This window comes from Meles meles, chromosome 1, assembly GCF_922984935.1.
Source record: "Meles meles chromosome 1, mMelMel3.1 paternal haplotype, whole genome shotgun sequence".
NCBI classification, from domain to species: Eukaryota; Metazoa; Chordata; class Mammalia; order Carnivora; family Mustelidae; genus Meles; species Meles meles.
This window is the reverse complement of record NC_060066.1, coordinates 8982205-9001557: the sequence shown is the minus strand read 5'-3', so window position 1 is coordinate 9001557 and position 19353 is coordinate 8982205. Positions and strand designations below refer to the sequence as shown.

At 50.7% G+C, this 19353-nt stretch overlaps 2 protein-coding genes across 5 annotated transcripts in view; one reads left to right on the top strand and one right to left on the bottom strand.

Moving 5' to 3' along the window:
• TG (thyroglobulin) overlaps positions 1–19353 on the top strand; it is a 233512-nt gene that overhangs the window by 151212 nt on the left and 62947 nt on the right. The window lies entirely within an intron of this gene.
• Positions 1–19353, bottom strand: part of SLA (Src like adaptor) — an 81972-nt gene that overhangs the window by 7412 nt on the left and 55207 nt on the right. For 2 of the 4 annotated variants that reach the window (XM_046016743.1, XM_046016766.1), the window contains 4 exons: positions 13498–13595; positions 5313–5412; positions 4439–4525; positions 1877–1980 (listed from right to left, as the gene is read on the bottom strand). In XM_046016743.1, the coding sequence (XP_045872699.1) occupies positions 1877–1980; positions 4439–4525; positions 5313–5412; positions 13498–13558 (352 nt within the window). In that variant the 5' untranslated portion in view covers positions 13559–13595. Of the gene's footprint in view, positions 1–1876; positions 1981–4438; positions 4526–5312; positions 5413–13497; positions 13596–15668; positions 15831–15890; positions 15996–19353 lie in introns of those variants that run through there. The other 2 variants (XM_046016751.1, XM_046016759.1) reach the window with 2 other exon arrangements.

Sequence of the window (19353 nt, the reverse complement as noted above, 5' to 3'; positions counted from 1 at the left end):
GTCCTGGTCCCAACACCCTCTTGGTTATGCCTTCTGCTTGGTTTTCTCAGAAATGTGGAGAAGTGTCCGCTAAGACTTTTTCTGGGTATCCCCCAAGAGACATGTCAAATATGCCGTTTCTCCTTACGTGCCGTAAAGGTAGTGGTGTGGTGTGGGGTAGGAAGAGAAGAACTTTGGACAAGCGCCTTCCCGCCTCCTAGCCTCAATTTCCCCAACTGGAAAGTGAGAGACTTGGACCTAGGTCCCTTCTGCTCTGTCCTTTGGGTTCCAGGAGTGAAAACACTCAATAGACCGCGAGAGGAGTAGGACATTCGCTTTTACTGAGTCTCTTCAGTCTCCATGGGCTGCTCAGGGGCTAAGCTATTTCCAAGTGCTGCCCCAGATACATTACAGCTGCAGAAACAAGGCTCAGAGCCCCTGAGCGCTAGGGCTGGAGGCATGCAGCTTGGAAATGACAGATCCGGGATCTGACCCTCCTCCGGATCGCATTCGACCTTTGCCCCAAGTCTGCCCTCTGAAGCCCATCACGCATCTTCCTGTTACACTGACGGGAACGGGCAGTCTGGTGAGCAGCTTTGCATACCCAAGGGAGCAGAGCCTGCCACCCCATCCCACCGCCAGCCCCACCCAAGCCCCATCCTGCCCCCAGCCCCAGGCTTGGCCACAGATCTGACAGCAGCGTTAACTTTAGATCAGCTCTGGCATCGCAAGCTGGGTTCTTCCCTCTCCTGGCCATGCCAGCTTCGAAGTTCTGTCTGAGTCTGGGTCTCCCGCCTCTGGGAGGACGTGCCCAGGAAATGTGGCCTTTGCTTTGATCTGTTTCCCTCTAGCACCTTTGAGCTTTTGTGAGAAAAGTTGTTCTTGAATTTTCTTTGCCATAGAGAGATGGCCCCTGCTTCTCCACAGTAAGGCTGTTGTGAAGGGTTGTTTGGTGAAGGGCTCGGGCTCCACACTGCACTGGCTCTCAGTAGGTGTGTGGGAAACAGTCTCAGGTACATTTTCTCTCGTTGGACACTGAGGCTACGAGAAGCAGCCAAGAACCTGAACGTATCTTCTGTTTTTCATATGGTGTTACTCTTAGTCAGCCTGGGAAAGCCCGAGCGGCTGTCTTGCTCCTGGGAGGTCAAGTGCTCACCATATCCCAGGTACTATGCGAAGCCCCTTCTGAGCGTCAGTCCCATGTTCTAGGAGAGGGTGCCCGGGCTCGGTGAGACCGGTGTCTTCTCAGTAGTGCAAACAGCCAAAACTACAACTCAGAGCCCTTGCTCTGAACCATGACGCAGAGCCTGGCTCTTTGGTTTTCACTGAATTACTTACTGTGTAACATGTCAGAAAGTTGTAACGATAATGATCGTGGTAAGTACAAGTATCTGTCTGCCCGACCTGATGCTCTGCGTGGTCTGAATTCAGTGGAGGGCACAGTGGAAACCAGTGTTGAAGGTCTCCTGCTTAGCTAGAGCTCCATAAACACGGTCATGTTTGCATGGCTCCCCAGATGAGCACACTGCCCTTGGAGCCGCAAATGACCCGCCCAAGGCACAGAGCTTAAGAGCATGGGCCGGGCTGACTCGGCCCCGTGCTGCGGACACCTGCTGTTGGCTTTGCTTCCCAGTTGATGGGACATTTCCCAACCGGAGCCTGTGGGGCTCATTGAGTCCTGTTGTGGCCGTGCCCTGTCAGATCCCTGCTCCCTGGCTCTGGGCCTCTAGCTTCCAAGCTGGCCTCTCTGGGGGTGTGGGGGCTATAGGGATCTTACCAGATCGGATGGGTTTGCATGTGTGGGAGGAGGCAAAATGAGCCATGTCGTGAGTCAGTCCCAAACAATCCCTCCTGCTCTCAGCCCTGGCATGGAAAGGGGGAGTCGGAGGCCACTCACCTTTCTTCGTCTCACTCTCTCGGATCATGAAGGAGCCCATCTTCGTGTCGGGCAGCTGGAGCAGCTCCTCTGCCTTGTCTCTGCCCAGCCCCTCAAACAGCCAGCTGGGAAGGAGAAGGGAGGCATGAGTATCCTGAGCACACCCTCCCCCAACCAGGCAGGTGGTGCTGAAATTCAGAACAAGGTCCAGTTCGTATAAAACTGTTGGGATAAGCAAGGAGTGGGCAATTGACCTTTCCTTCCTTCCTCCCTTCCTTCCTTTCTTCCCTCTTTCCTTCCTTCTTTAAATCTTTCAGATAAAATTCCTGAGTGCCTACTGCATGAGGCCACAGAGATGCGTAAAACGTCTTTCTCATCTTGCTCTCAAATGCCAGCCAGACCGTGCCCGTTCTGTATTATATGACATGGAAGCATTCTATACCACGATAAAGTGCCTGTTTGGCATCTTGTTCAAGGTCTCTGCCTTGTATTCTAGCCACCCCACTGCTCCCTCACCACCCCATGAAGACAGCGACTATGTCTGTCTGTTTGGGTTTCGTCTTTGTGTCCACAGTATCGAGCCTGGTGTGTATTTGTGAATGACTAAATGGGCATAAGAAAGACATGGTGATGCATAATTCCACCAACCTAACAAGCCCTGCTTTGCATTCATTATATTTCCTTCCCGTCTTCTCTTGTTCAACGTATTTTAAACAAAGTTGCATTGCATGATGCATTGACATGTGTTTCTTGCTTTTTTTTTTTTCACTTAACCATAAAAAAAAAAAAGCAGTTGTAAGACTGTGGTCCAGCTTTCCAACAGAATGTATACTTTCCATATGACAGCCAACACTCTTGAATATGCCTTTGAAAGCAGCTCCGTGCACAAAGGAATCTATGTTCTAAGGAAATGGGCGCTTTCTCATTTTGCAAAGCAGCCCCGGCCAGATCCCAGCATGAAAGAAAATGCTTTGTTAGCACTTGGCTGGGGTGTACTCAGAAGTAATTATACCTCCTTTTAAACAGTCTCCGTATTTAGGGGGTGATTCTAATCCATGGGTCTGAAATAGTGCACACTATGACAAATACTAACGCCTCTTCCCATCGCATCCTTCCGCATCCCCAAGGCACGCAAGTGAGTCCTTTTGGCACTGTGGCTGTGAGGCAGTGATAAGACCATGGATTTATAATCGGATACCGTTTATTTATTTACTGGCCTCCAAGAGCGCTTCTGTTATTAAGATCGTGATTCGGCCTGATATTTTAACTATCCTCTTCGTTCTGCACAACATCTGCAGATTAATTATCTTAGTGTCTGCGACAAATTTTCATTATCCCCCATCCTTCTAGGAAATTCCACTCATAAACACGAATACCAGAGAAAGAATAGAGACAGCCATGCATGAATATGAATTAGGAGTATCATGCATATTATGGGCATTGAAGTCGGATCCTCACAGACACCCCCCAAGACAGGTGGTCTTGTCCCCCTTTCACTGACGAGGATCCTGAGGGTCAGAGTGCATAAGTAATGTTCTCAAGCCACAGCACATCAGCAGCTGGTAAGGTTAGACCACAGAGCTCAAAGAGCCAAGCTATGTGTATGCCGGCACGGAGTACTGGTCTCCAAAGCAACCCCAGTCTGCACACCCTCAGAGGAAGGCAGTGTGCTTGTCTACTCCTCTGCCGTTCCTTGTTCTTCCAAATTTCTCTTTTTCTGCCTGACTTCTCCATTTGTCAAGTTGGGTACTTACGTGTTTGGGGCAGTAAGTGTTCTCTGTGTTCTGGATAGGATTTATTTATTTATTTATTTATTTATTTATTTATTTATTTATTTTAAAGATTTTATTTATTTGACAGAGAGATCACAAGTAGACAGAGAGGCAGGCAGAGAGAGAAAGGAAAGCAGGCTCCCTGCTGAGCAGAGAGCCTGATGTGGGACTCGATCCCAGGACCCTGAGATCATGACCTGAGCCAAAGGCAGCGGCTTAGCCCACTGAGCCACCCAGGCGCCCCCTGGATAGGATTTAGTAAGAATCTGGCTAAGATGTTCCACGTGCTTACTCTAATGCCAGGCATCATTCCAAGAACTATTCATGTATTACATTATCTCATCGTCCTCATAGCCCTGTACTTTGGTCTTACTATCTCTCATCGCCCCTGTCGTTCTGTATTGCGATCTCTGCCTGACAGATGAAGAAAGGAAGCTGAGACAGGAGCTGTTGAGGAACTTTCCCACTGCCGCATGGCCTGCAGGGGACAGAGGCAAGATTGCAACCAAGACAGGATCACTTTTAGCAGCTGTGCCCCTTTAATCACAGTTGATGGCTGCTTATTGCTATGTGCCAGGAACGCAGCATTGGATGGGAAAGGTCCAGCTCTCTTATCTTACTGATGGGGAAACCAAGTTTCAGATAGGGCAAGGGTTCATCAAGGTGACACCCTTCCTTACAGACTGAGCGAAAGAGTGACTGTCTTGAAAGTTCCTTCCCACGGTGCCACGCTGGGATCCCTCTGTGTGTGCTCACGTGTCAGCAGCATCAATATCACACATCGTAGGTGCCATTTCAGAAGTGTACTCACCCGTGGTAAACTCTGGCCACACATATTCCAGGGATGTAACTCTCTCGGCCGGTGCTAAGGGAAATGGCTTTCCACCAGCCCCCTTCGCTGGAAGAACAAGAACAGACGAGGGTGGGTGGGTGAGTGGCAAACTGAACCCATGAACAGAACAATCAGATTTAACCCGGGGCACAAAGGGCCGTTTCTTTTTCAAACCCACCATTGGCCATATTTCCCCGTATAAAACTACAGTTTTTAAGTATAGTTCTCATTCCAAGCTAACCAGGAACCCTTCCCATGTAGCGGTACTAGCCATCTTTTGGGGATCCACAGAGAGTGTGACAGAATTGGAGAGTTTTTAAAATCCAACGTTTACTGTGCAGAATCGCACCCGGCAATATAACCAAGAGCGTTTTTCTCCATCAGTGAGAATCTAAATAAAAGGGGATGAGAGCCCCTTGTTTGTTCTATAGCCCGTTTTGTGTCATAGAGAGGCAGCAGGATGGAATGCAGTACTTCACTTATCATCAGAAGCTTTCTCAGACCCCTGGGTCCTCCCGCCTGAGCCGCCACCACATTGGTCTATAATATCAACACTGCGTGGGTCGAAGATGAGACCAGCATGAGAAGCAGAATTTGGACCATAAAGGGTCTTAAAAGTCAAGTTAAGGAATTTAAATTTAACCGACCAGGCAATGGGGAGCCACTGAAGGTTTTAGACCACTGGTAGTATTAAGATTTAAGCCCAGAATCTGTTGTATGGACCAAATTTCTTACCTGACAATAGGACCAGAGCCTGAGTGGAGTTGGACAACTATAGCTAAATCTAATGATTCCTACTCAAATCGAGTTCACCCTTTTTAAAAGACTGTGAAACATTTGGAAAGGGACTCACTCAGAAATCACTCGTAGTTTCTCCCCTCGACGGAATATGGGGGGGCTGATGTCAGGAGATGGGTAATCACTCAGCACGGCCAGGAAGTCACTGTCCAGTCCTGGTGAAACAGAAGCAAGGCGTGTTCTCTTTCACAGGGAACTGAAAGGCAACTGACCCCAGGGAGAGGAGGATCATGATGAGTCCCTCCCGCGGACTTCTTAGCTGGAGACACATGACTTGCTTTAGAACAGCGGTTTATAGCAGACCCTCCTCTGTTCAGGATGGTGGCAAAGGGAGCTCAAAGGAACCCCAATGTCGGTGATCTCCTTCCATTTGAAGCCCACCTTGGCCCTGACATTCTCTGCTGAGAAGTTGGGATCCTGAGGTCCTTGAGCTGAAGTCACAGGATCTGGCTTCGAGGTTTGCCTCTATGTCTACTGATCCCCGTAATCTTGGGCAAGTACCCAAATGCCTGGTAGCCTCGATTTCCCCATCTTTAAAGTGGGGCTAACACGACCTCACTGCAGGGTCCATATGGAGATAAGATGAAAGTATGCTGCCGTGCCCTATGAATGATAAGGGGCCATGAAAGCATCTTTTATTATGACCCTTCCTGGGGCTTGTCCCCATCTGTCACCTACTGGGATAGGGGGTATCACGGTTGGCCTACATGAGTTCTGAGAACATACCAGGACTCAAAGACTGTAACTCTGAAACTCCACAAAGCACTTCTTTCTTGTAGAATATAAGGCCCCACACTGTGGGTCTATTCAATAGGGACTTTGGGGTGGAAGTGGGAGAAAAAGTAACTACTTTTCATCATATGTACATTGACAGTAATTCTGATGACGTTTTGGAAAAAGAAAGCATGCTGTCCGGTTCATGTGAGTGTAGCTTACTGTCAGCTAGAGAAGGAGTGATCACTTGTGAGTTCACTTTTTGGCACTAAGCAAAATCCTGTTTTATAACGCCTTAGCAGTTTGCTAGAATTCAGGTACCTTAGATGCAGGGTAATATTGGGGTATAGTTTTTGGGAAATAATATACCTTATGAGTGGGCCGATTCCGTATCAGTTTGCTATGACATTGGGTTTACCCTCTATCTGCCGACTGGGCATCTGAATTCAGAATTCTGGGTGACTTCCCATGTATTCACTCACTCAGCAGCTATTCCCTGAGCACCTACACTGGGCCAAACATGATGAACAAAGCAAGCCAAGTCTCCATGTGCCGATGGAGCTCACATTCTAGAGAATCCATAAATAATCATGGGAGGGGTCATTACCTGCCCACTTCACCCCAGGAGAACCAAGAGAAATCCCCGCACTTGGGCATGGCAGGCTTGCTGGCCCAAACTGGCCACTGGGATCCAGACACCCCCATGCTGGGACTTCTAGACCCCACCCCTTACAACTCCTATATCTGGGACTCTGTGACTCACCAGTACCCAGACAGAGGAAACCCAAAGACAGCTTTAGTAGTAACATTCATCAGAATGAATCAGAAGCTACTTGTCACCATGGAACAGCACATTCAGAGATATTCTTCATTTGGGGAAGCTGAGCCACAGACAATAAAGTAGATAAAAGCAAGCATTGTCAGCCATGAAATGGAAACCAAAAGTGATTTGTGCTGGCTGCAGTCACTGAAAGGATTCAGACCTGGCCAGGGAATAATTGACCAAGTGGAGCTTCCCTGGAGCCTACAGGGACACCTCCCTCCCATTCTGCGTTGCTGGATTAAAAAAAAAACAAAACAAATAAACAACAAAAAAAGAATTCTTTGCTCCTATAGCCCAGACCCCAGCCCAACAGTAGGAGGCAGCGCCGCGGTTGGGCTAGAAGCCAGAAGTCCGGAGTTCTGATAAAGGGCGGATCCAGATTTTGTGAGGCATGAAGCTCATGCAAATTTGGAACTCCTCTTTAAGAAAAAAGAACAAAAAAGAAATTGCAAATACAAAACCGGGTACAGTCCCTAGGAAGCTGTGGTGCCCATGAAGGGGGGTGGGGAGGGGTTAACACAGAGGATTTGGTCAGCTTCCCAGTAAAGTGGCCCCGATTCTGAGCTTGACTTTGCATTCTGAGTGTGCTGCATCCCGCCCCTCTGGGGCCTGCATTACTCTGGAAAACGAGGGGTTGGAAGATACTTTCGTGATGGAAATCTGGGCTAATGGCCCCAAATACGAAGGAGCCACTTATTAATATGGTCTCCACTGCTCAGGAGCAGTGTGATGAGCCGTCATGTTTTCAATTTGCCAGGATGCCCTATCCTCAGAGCCCAGGGACAGGCTGCTCCCTCTACCAGGATAGCACCTGCTCTCCCCTTTCTCATCCCTCCCACCCATCTGGGAGGTTTGCCTGGTGCTCCTGCTTTATGCCCCACCCGGGGCTCTCGGCTTTTCCTTTGAAGCGATTACCCAGGTTGTCTTCTGGAGTTTGCAAGATGTGGGAGAATGAGTGTGAACTCCATGAGGAGTTGTCCTCCAGCCCTCCTCCTGCACCTGCATTCTCATCTCAGATGCTCAGGGCAGATTTGTGGAATTAAACCAGGGAGACATCTCTGTGCTACTGGGCTCCTCCTGTCGTGCTGCCTAAAGCAGTCCAAGGGACGGAAACCTGATCTGTGGTAGCAGCATGGTGGGCGGTCTTCACAGAACCAGCTCCTTGTGAAAAACAAAGCTGGAGGAGAGGCTCAGCTATCTGCAGCCATCACAGAACCTTGAAATAGACCTGGTATTTCTGCGGGGGTTGGGGCTTTGATGTCCTGTTCACCATGAAGACTCAGAAACAGAGCAACTGCCTTTCCTTACTTTAAAAAACAGAAACAAAAACACGATCCCATTATCAAAACAATTGTCTCAATAGTGGAAAGAGGCTTCAGGGGCTGGAGAGTTTCAATTTCACAATAACAGCGTGGAGCTTCCTGTGGAATTTCCGTAATAGTGATGTTTTTATAGCTATAAAACACTTCCATGTAGCTGGGAAAGCCTCATGGTGGGGCTTTTGCTTAAAAACGATGGCCTTCGTGTGGGCCTTTGCGCAGGATTCCAGGCCCACCCCTGCACCGGGCTCTCCAGGCCCCTCTGGTACAGTACACACAAAGTAGGAAAGTCGGGTTCACCCATGGACTCACGCACACTGTCAGGTCCTCCTGGAGCCCCGGGTTCTGGGGAGAGCTGAGAATTTAATCAGATAAGTGTTGTTCTCAGGGAGAGGCACAGACTGGATTATCACGGATTTAAGATAAGGAAACAAAGCGGATGAAGAAGTGTGCGGTGCACAGGCGAGAAATCCAGAGAGGATTTTCAGAAGAGAAAACGGGCTTTGGAATCAATCAGACCTGGCTTCAATTCCACCTTCACCATTTAATTGTTCTGCGATTTGGGGAGATTTATTTTTAACCAATCTGAGCTCGATTTCTTCATGTGTAAAAACGAGAAATATCAAAATCTACCCTGTACGATTGGGGTTGGATTCATGATGTCTCGTGTGTACAGAACCCACCCCGTGGTGGGGGTGGGAGGCTTGCTAATACCATATTTATGGGATGGGTAGGATTAGGGTTCATAGTCCAAGACCAGTTTCAGCCAACGGTGTTCTAAATTTTGAAAAACCTCTGGATGTGTAAATTTGAAAATATTCTGTTCTTCTAAAAACAAATTCCATTTGGGGGAGAACAGAAGATGAAATCCGGAAGACGAAATATTTACCGATGGCTCAACTTGAAAATGCATCATATTGAACAAAACTGTCCAAAAGTATAAAATGGGAAATGAATCCAAAACAGGAAAGAGACTCTGGCAGAATTTACTAGCCACAGATATTACTTGGTCAAGGGAGAACAGGCCTTTTTAAGCATTATTATTCCTCATAGAATCATTACCATTTTTTTTTAAATGCTAAAGACCTTTCAGTAGATTCATTTATAACTGGAGCAAAACCAGCCTTTCAGGACTCCCAGTGCTCCACACAACCCTAGGGAGTGTACAATCTTATTTAAAAAATGAAGAAACAAAGGCTGGGAGAGTTTTCAGTAACCTGCAGTGAGAGCATGAGGGTTGTTAAGCTCCCAGTCATGTCCCTAGGCCACAGAGCTCTCCGTGGCGTGTAATTACCAGGCTCTCCCCAGTTGGTTAACACTTGCTCCTTGACAGGTTGGGACAAAGGCTGACTCCAGATGAGGTTTCCAAGTTGGCAGCAGTAGCTGAGTGCAGTTGGTTGGCAAGGAGCTAAACAACCCCGTGCTTTCAGTTTCTGGTTCTGCACTCCCTTGAATCATGCCCAAATCCATGGCCTCCGGAGGGCCAAAGCAGGCCTTGCTTTGAGCGTCTTTTATAGGAAATATACACACACAGTGAACCAATCAGAGAGGGCTGGTTGGACTGGCATGATAGGAGATCTACCAAGTTCTGTTGATCCCCACGAACCACAGGTTGTAACCACGGGTCCCCTATGGTGGGTTGAAAAGTGAGACACAGCGGTCCACAAGTTCTGTCCCGTCCCACGACTTGGCTGCCCCATCTCTGAGATGGGGTAAATTGGGACCGAATAGGTCCCGAGGCTCTCAGAGGGCACAGTGAGGTGGAAAGACAAGCTCAGGAGCACACAGTAGTAAGCCGAGGGCCCAGTCTCAAAACCCGGTCACCCAGCGGCAGAGGGGCAACCTCTGGCCCCAGCCACCTGCTCTCCTCATGCTGCTGAAACCCACTCGCACTACTACTTATTTACTTAACCGTGTCTTTATGTTAATTTGCTTTTTTAAAAAAAGTCTTTAGCTTCATTCTAGGCACCGTGAAATCATGGTTTGAGGGACGAGGTGTATTTTGTATGGTCTCCATGACAGAAGTTGTACGTTCAGTGTAAAGAGCTGAATGATTGCGTTCTGCCTAGAACCGTCTTACGGGCCAGACGTGGGATGAGTAAGACCCAGGTGGGAAAGGTGGACCTAGTCAGAGACCTGATGCACGTTCCCTCCCAGGGCGCTGGACTGTCTGTGGTAGCGATCACTTCCTGCGGGTGCTGGGAGGACGGAGCGTGGTTGTGTGTAGAGCACTTGTCTGGCACGTTATAAGCAGAGTCACTCTCGTCATCCCCTTGTACAAGTGAGACCAGAGGGGGACTATAGAGACAAAGTGGCTTCTCTCATTTCTCACTGGGTGTTAAGACTAAAAGCTGGGTCTAGGGGTGCAAGCTTTTGGCGTAAGCCAGGGGGCTTGCAAGGAATTCCACGGGTTGTTCCCTTCGACCCTCATCAAATTCTGATGAGTAGACCTGGGGTGGGGCCCAGTGATCTGCATTTTTGACAACTTTCCAGAGGCTCTGATGCAGGTGGTCTGAGAATCATTCACTGAGAAGTGCAGGCTGGGTCTGAGACCTCCCTGCCCCCTTCTTCCTCCTCCGAGCCCCTCCCATCTCTTCTTTCCACAGGCAGCCCCCTCGGTGCTATGTAAATATCCAGCTTAGCGTGATCCCCATGCTTGCACAGAGGGGGTCTGAGCAGTGTCTGGGTTCGCATTACAACCTAAATATCTCGCTTTAGGACAGGGTGATAAAAGCTGAGGGGTGGAAAAAAAAAAAAAAGAACAAGGTAAGGTGGAGGAAAAATTATACAGTCAGATTGTCTTTAAGGTAGAAATATGTCATTTCCCAGCTACATGGGAGTTCCCTAGGTCCTAATCAATTCTGTACTGTCTGTGTCTGGCTCAGAGCAAGAGTTTGAAATAAGGATAGAATTGTAGAGAAAATGAGTTATTTGGGATGATTGGGAAGCAAGTCATGGAACCTCTAATTCGACTGCTTTAAAACTTTTTTTTTGGGGGGGATGGACATTTAGAGCCTAGTGCAATCAGGGGACCTTCCCAGTGAAGTTTAGAAAAGTGATTCCCCCCACATTTAATAAGTAGCTACTTTGTGCTATCATTGCTGTGAGAAGGGAATTGTCCATTTGAGAGCTGAGCCCTACTCTTCTTCTGGGAGGCCAAGTAACCTACCCCAGGTCAAATGACTTCTAGGGGCAAGACTAGAAGCTCAGCAAGGTCGTTTGTCTCTGAGACCTGCCCCATTCCCATCAAGTCCTCCTACCTCTGTGGGTTTTGTGATATTCGTCTCCAGGAGCAAGAGCAATAAGAATGTTCTAGAAAGCTTCATTTAGGAACCAATGAATGGACAAAGTTGCATTCCAAGGCATTCACCGTCCTTGCCTGGGGGACAATACACTCCCAAGAGCTCGGAAAATGTGTCTGTCTACAGTACAGGCGGGGCCTCCTGCCGATCCCTGTGTAGGGCCTGGGGCTTTTGGTGACTTGAATTCTCCACAGCTCAGGCTAACGTCAGAGGAAGCTCCACTTGCATGGGGCCAAGAGCGCTCAGCTCCCCACACTACTTCCTGGGTGTTGGAGTCTGACCTACTGAGTAAGCGTGAGTGTTAGTTGAGTAGGTGCTTCTTCCAGAAAAACCCGAAACCCCTGCGGAGATTGGCTAGAGACTAACGTGGCATCCACGGCAACCACTTTCCTCTCCTTCCTTCCAGTGGTTGGCAGGAAAAAAAAAAAAAAAAAAAAGAGGAAATCAAGTTAGGACTGATCACAAGGGAAACTTTTCAGGGGTGGGGGTTGGAAAAGGCCACTGCTCGTGCTTGATGTGGTTGCCTGGATCGCACACTGGGTCCGACCCGGGGAATTCTCTTCACCAGGGGGTGGAGGGCCGGGGAGACCCCTCTACCTCCTTTCTCGAGGTTGCCTCCCACCACCCACGCAGTGGAAAAAGAGAAACTTATTTCAAGAGAATTTGCATTCAAAAACTAAAGGCAAATGAGCGAGCCCTTGGAGACCCATGTTTTCATGGGGTTTGCTCAAGCATGCCCCTCCCCCCCACCGCCCTGGTGCGAAGACCACAGTACAAACTGGCCTGGGTCGGTGGGTGGGTGCGTGCGTGCCTCCCCAGCAGGCTTGGGCCCTGGGTGCTTTTGAGAAGGAGCCCTGACCAGAAGGGGAAGGGGTTCCAACCTCTGTCCTGGACGGAGAGCGTTCTTTTGTCTTTTCTCCTTAGGCTTAAGGAGGGACATTGGAACAAACAAAGGCTAGAGTGGCCCTGCCTGGGGACTGGAGAGGAGGGTTGGCCTGTAAGGTCTCTGCAGGCTCACCTGGGAGCCTCAGAGAGATCAGGAGACCCTGTGTAACTTGGCATCTCTGTTCTGGAAGCAATGAGAAGGGATGAGCAAGTAGAGACAGGGTGCCCGACCCTGTCTGCTCTCAGCAGGCAGGACGGCGGAGGTCTGTGTGTGGAAACTGTGCAGGGTGTGTGGCTGCGGGGGGCGCGGGGGACTCAGGGCAGTAGCAGAGGGGGCCAAGCACAAGCACCGTGACCTCAGAGAGGAGGTGGGAATGTCCCAAGGGGACTCACCCTGGGGACAGAGGTAGATTGCCTGACCTCCTGATCATCCCTTTCCCAAGTCCCTCAAGGACCCACAGGGAGCGCGCCGCCACTCCACCCAGAGGAAAAGGGGCTTTATTCTCAGCCTTCGCCTTCTGCTTGCCAATGTCCCTTTATGGCTCTCTGGACAGTCTCTGAAAGGCTCCTGGGCTTCAGGGGTCTGCCTCCAACTAGCAGCGCCGCGGGAAGCTGACCTCTGTCATCACCGCCTAACCCGTGGCCTTGTGCCCTCCCCCTAGGACCACTGGCCCTATGATCCTACCAGTGCGACCCAGGATTCCTTTCTTTCCAGGAAGATTTCCTCGAGCTAGTGTCTAGCTTCACCCAGCTGCACTGCAAATGCTTCTGCAGAGATGTGATCATCGTAAACCCACCGTCATATTCTATCGTGGCTAGCTGGCGGGGTGTGGTAAGCAAGAACCAGGGGTTCAGAATCAGCCCAGCCCCGGTTAGAAAGCTGACTCTTTCCATTACGAATCACACTGCTTTCATGAGCCTCAGTTTCCCCACCTGTCAAATAAAGGTGGAGCTAGAGGTTCTCGGAGTTCCACCCCACAATGCCAGCAGCCGCTCAGGGCACCGCTGCTCCGTCTTTTTTAACATGCAGCCATGAAATGTTCACCACAAGCCAGGTGAGAGAGGAGGGTACCAGGAGCGCCTCTGCACCCCAAGCCATGTTTCCGCAGCTGTCAGCACCCGGTCACTGGGTCTCGGCCACGGCTCTCGAGCAGTGGAATCAAGCATCACACCCAAGATCCAAGAAGCCAGACTTACCATCTGGGCTGGGCACGGGCCTTTCGGGAGGTGCTGGGGTGGATCGCATGCTGTTGCCCATCGCTCTGTCTCCCCGGGCTGTCGAAGGTGCTCGAAGCCTACGGCACAGGGGATACACACAGCAAGTCAGCCACGCGCCGACCCCTCTGGGTGAAGAATGACCCAGTTTAGAGTACATCGTGTATCATTTTTCAGCAGCTCACTTCTCGAGGGGCGGGTGTTTTCATGTGAAGTTGAGATTCGTGAATGTTGGTTACATTTGCTCAGCCCTGGGTCTTTTATCAAGGGAATGACAGAGAAAACCACAGAGAGGGAAGTTACGAGCAAATGCTGTTGGTGGCAGAAGTTTCCATTCCTCCGTACCCCGGCTGGCAGAGAGCAGCCGGCGGTGTCTCATGTGCAAGGTGAGGGGCGTTTCAGAGGGGCCGCAGCCCCTCCCCACCCCACTCAGGATCCCGTCCCAACCCCCATGCATGGGGAATTGGGAGCACCTGAACCCCAAGGAGATGTCAGCGTGGCAGCCAGAGGGGGCTGAGCGGAGGGTACTTTCTGCCTCAACTTTCTCCTGGGAACGTGTCTCCACATGCTCCGACCCACGGTGAAAAAGGGAAACTCCATACCAATGCTGCGTGCCTACAGCGTGCCCCATTTGCACATCCGCTGGGATTTCTGGTTATTGTCAAGCCCCTGCCTCCCTCACCCCATTTCGCTGTAAAGGCAACTGAGTCCCCAGGAGGGTAAGATTTCATCTAAGGTCACGCAGCCCAGATTGAACAGCTGCTGCTGAGCCTCCAGTTGGTTCCATACTGGTATGCGTGTCCAAGTGTGGTGACCTTGGGCAGGTTACTGACCTCTGCCTGCCTGTGGCAGGGGGTCGTGGCTGCAGAATCAACAGTTAAAGCACAAGAAGCACTGGGAGCAGGGCCTGGCCTCAAATCCCTGTTAATGATTACAACTTATAGTGTATTTTCAGACTGTCCGTAATGATAAACATTCAAATTTGGGGCCCTCATGTGAGCATTTTAGAAGGGAGCTTAGATAATTACAGAAAATGTATCTTCCTGGGATCCTTGAAGCACAGAGAGGAAGGCCCCACCCATGAGCCCTTTTGGTCAGGCGGGGGGTGAGGAGGAGCATGGAAAGGCAGGGTCTGTCAGCCCTTGTCCCCCCCAACTGAAAACTTACACCCTCCCCTGTCTTGGTCTGCAGTTTAGGGTGGAGAACCGAGTAACTTGAAAGGGTCCAGAAGTTGGCCAACCCAACCCCCACCCTGATCTTAAATCCTTCCTCTATGCACTGCATCATCGGATTCTGGGAAGATCTATACTCCCAGGAAGGCCTTCCAGAGACTGAGGGAGGTCTGTATCACTTCCTAATTTAGCAAGGAGGAGGCGGGGCAGTGGGATCCTTCCTGTACTAGGAAACGAGAAAAGCCAAACTTCGTTTTGCTGGAAAGCTAATATATTTTAAATATTTACATAAAGAGTTCATTTAGAATCATGCTCTTCCTAAGATAATTACAAGCTCGCATGAACTGTAAGCCCAAAATGCACCACAGAAAGCGTGGCTGGAATGGATCCCACATCCAAGGTTAAAACCCCCATCTTCTGATCCCGTCCACTGAGAACGACAGAGATGGTTCCAGGGTGTGACCCCTCCGGATAGAAGCCCCTCGTTTCCCCGTCTTACCTCCCTCTCCCTTGGCCCCATACAGCTGAAAGGGATGCCTTTGACCTTGGCAGGGCCCTTCCTGCAAGCCAGGTAGGTTTCAACAGCATCGCCCCTTGTCCCCAGCTCCTTGGCTGGTGCAGGCACTCAAGAAAATGTGCTCCTAAAATGTCCTCAAAAAACCACGCAGTGGATGGGCTGGGAGCCCCATTGCCTGCAGCTCAGTCCAGGGCCCTGAGCCAGCACCTGGAGAAAGGCGGGCCCCTGTGGTCCCACCGGACTGGGACGGCGTGCCACCTTTGATGCCCCACCTTAGGTCCAGGGAAGGAGCAAAGAAAGTCACCTCTGACTCTGAATTGCTGGCTGTCCCCCACCACAGAGCCGTGCCCCTGTGTGCCGTGCAGAGATGTCCCGCAGAGACCTCTGCTGCCCCTGTCGTGCTCCCCGTGCTTTCTGGAGCCCCTCAGTCACCCCAGACCTTCAGCTTCCCTGAGTGTCATTACCAAGGCCCGGAGAAGATCTCAGGACAGGCTGGGGAGAGGACTTGGCAGGCGTCCTGTCTGGGGCTGACTCTGAATCACACCTGCTGTCCTTGTCCCTCTTCCTCTCCCATGTGTCCCCACGCCACAGTGCACCGCACAGTCACTTGACTCCGCAGCTATGCCGTTCTGCTCCCTGCCGCCTGACACGTGGACGGAGCGTCAGTTAAACACCAGGGATTGTACCTTGAACCCCGGCCGCATGTTGGGTGTCAACCCCCAGCTCACAGACATCCCGCCGGCTCTGCCTTCCCCTTCAGAGCCCCTCTTGGGCCACAGACTCCAGCCTTCACCTCCCACTCTTTCCTTCCTTCATGCCACAGCTCCAGAAAAGTCACGGGGAAAGAAGACTTTGTTATCTATCCAAGTGAACTCTGACTTCAGTCCCTCCCAGCAACTTTGTAACTCTTCTCAAGCCCACGTGTGTAATTTGGGGGGATCCGTGGAATCGCGGACGGGAGAAAGAAAGGCTCGAGGTTTGCATGTTGCGGGTGGGAAAACTGAGGTCCATCCAAGAAAAGAAACATACCCGGGGCCGGGGTGACACGCGCAAGGCCTGACACTCTCCCTCTGCCCTGTTGCTCGCACTCTCGTGTCTTCGGTCTCAGGTCGGCATGCACACGCCAGCCCACCGTATCCCGCACTGTTCAGAGAAAGGTCTCGACAGCCCAGAGTGGTCTGCTTGCTGGTTTCCTGTGCTCTCCAGGAAGGAGTTAACTTATCTGCGAGAGGCTTTCATTTGAGCAGAGTAAAAATGCCCCTGGAGACCAAGAGCCAGAGTCTCCCTAATGAAATGGCTGTGAGGAATCTGATTTAATCTGTGACAGTTTTATGCAGGGGCTAGAGTTGGGAGAGAGGGTAGGAGACACATAATTGCTTCTAGGAACAATAAAGAAAGGGCAAAAGAGAAATGAGTTAATTAACATTAGGTCGGAACATTTGGTTTCTTTCTCCGTGTCCCTCGTGATGTCAGGGATCAGAGCTGGTGTTTGCCTCTTAGCTTCCCCCGAGTCTTTGGACCAATCCTGTTTTCTTTCCATGAACTTGGGCCTAAGTTGACTTTTCTAAAAAATGAGAGGAGTGGAAAAGATGGTCTCCAAAGACAGAGCCGCTTAGCCCCTTTTAATTCTAGGAATCAAGAGTCAGTGAGTTTTTGAAGACAATTATTAGAAGGACAATCCTCACTTCTTATCAGGTCTCACCTTCTTATCAGGTCCCATGGTAGAATTCAAACCCTGACTTCATCTTCAGGGTCAAGGGAAGGCTGTTCCAATGTGTTCATTTTCTGGTGGGCAACTGCCTTCCACCCCCCACCTCCCTGGGAGGCCGACTTGCCCCTCCCCATTCTTGGTGTGGAGGTCAGCTGTGAGCTCATCTTTTCACACCCGGAGAGCTGGAAAGGTGCGGGGTAGGGCGGCAGGAGGCACACCTACCTCTCCTGACTTGGGTGCCCATGTCTGCTGTCCTTTCCCGGGGACCTTGCCACTGCCTCTCCCCAGGGAGGAGGGAAGATCACCTCGGACCCCTGGGCAGTGCGGATGCAGGGCATGGAGAGGTCCCATGGCTGCAGGGAGTTACCCCTGGGGGTGTGGGAGGCGGCGGCCGGCACAGGCTGTCTCTGGCTAGGTTTCTGTGTGACCAAATCAGATCATTTCACTGTGTGTTCTGCATTATCTTATAAATACAGGGGGCAAGCTTCTGAGAACCTTCCACTCCCGGATGGTGTCCTGTGACCCTTCTGTGTGCTCTATCCACTTTGGGCTTCTAATGCCCGGGCCTCGCTGTTGGAAGGGCGAGTAGCCTGAACCCCACACAATGCATTGAAGGCGGAAGGTTGAGGGACCCCAGCTGTGGGAAGACGGGTCTGGGCTTTGTGATAAAACCAGGAACAGTTGGAGAATCTGGATGACATGGTTTAATGAATATAGAAATCTACTTAGGGATGCAGCCTTCCGTTTCGGCTTAGCAAGTTCCCCCACAAAGAGTGGCTGTAAGTCCACCGGCTTCTAAGGCGTGGAAATGTGATGACCCCGGGGGGGCCCTCACTGTCCACTATACCTGGACCCCAAAGGCGGGGCACTAGTCCCTGGGGCTGCCATCCCCACCGTAGAAGATCAGCCCTTCCTCTGTGCCCGGCACCAGGCAAAGCATTTTCTAGCCATCGTACCCTTGTCGCTCACAACAACTCCCTTTGAGAGGTGAGATAAGTTTTGTAACTTGTCCAAGGTTATACGACTGGTAGGCGGGATGTCTGGCCCCCAAAGCTGCTCTGTCAGATTCTAGATGCTGAGCTCACAGCCTCCATGAAATGCTGCCTTGCTTTCCTGCCCTCTGGTGCACAGAGAAATGATTTTTTTTTTTTTGAAAGGCTCTCAAAGTAAACTTCTGGGACCATAAACTTGGGGGGACACTTTAGTGTGAGGGGCAGGGAGGTCCCGAAGGGTCTCTGGCGTGTCAGGTGGCGATGTTTGGAGCCCACGTCTGGGGATCTGGTTGGAGGGAAGCAGAAGGGACAGGAGAGAGAGAGAGGCAGGGAAGGTGAGCACAGGCCGCAGCTCTTAGGTCGCTTGCTGTGGTCAAAAGAGCCAGAGTGAATCACGTGGAGTGCTTTCCACCCTTTCACAGTGTGAAAGAACTGATAAACACTATGGGGGTGGGGTGGGGAGGTGGAGAAACAGAAACAAGAAAAAATAGCTGACACCATCTCGATTTTATAAAAAAATAAAACGCGTATGCATATATGTATAGAAAAATACGAAAGGAAATTATTTTCAGGATGTTTGCAAGGGCTCTCTCTGGGTAGCGATTTTATAAGGTAAACACACCCATTTCTTTTTTACACCTTTCTCAAATCTCCAGATGTTCTCCCACAAGCATGAATTGCTTTTACCACCAGAACCAGACCTTGGACAGAATAAGGAAGACTTGAAAGGGTTTTGGAAGGCAGGCAAGCCTGAGTTCGGATTCCAGCTCCCAGCCTCCTGGCTGTGTGTCCTTTGGCAGGTTACCGCACTCTCTGAGCCTTAATTTTTAAACACACACACATGGGATACAAATACGTGTCCTGCAGGTTTGTTTTGAGGATTGGATTACAAGTCCCATCTGAAGCAGGGATAGGTTTGATAAAATCAAATAGCTATAAGCTTCCCCCAGCTGGATCTCTTGGTGCTCCTGGGGGGCCCAGCTAACTGCTTGCAAGCTTGAGTAAGTCTCTTCACAGCATTGGGATCTCAGCGTTCTGAAATATGATGGGACAAGGGTTGGGACCGATGATGGCTCATGGCCCAGGTTCCCGCCCAGTTGACTTGGACTTGCTCAGTACCACTGACGGTCTTGTGCTATGCAGCAGGAACGAGAAGAGCTGGAACAGGAGCTCGGTGTGGGCTGGTTTCCCTCCCAAGGATCTCTCAGGATATCCGGGGGCACCCCCCCACATCCTGACCTCACCCAACAGGCACACCTGCCCCGTGACCCACATTGTTCCCTGCTCTCCTCTCTGGGCAGGTGCAGCCACAGCCTGTTCCCCTGACCCCCCCAACCCTACCCTGTTCTCTTTTCCTGGGGCTTCTGGGGCCCTGGGCAGGGCCTGTAGCCAGCTCAGAAAAGTACATGTATGCTCCCTCTCCCTCCTCCTGCCTTATTCAAAACC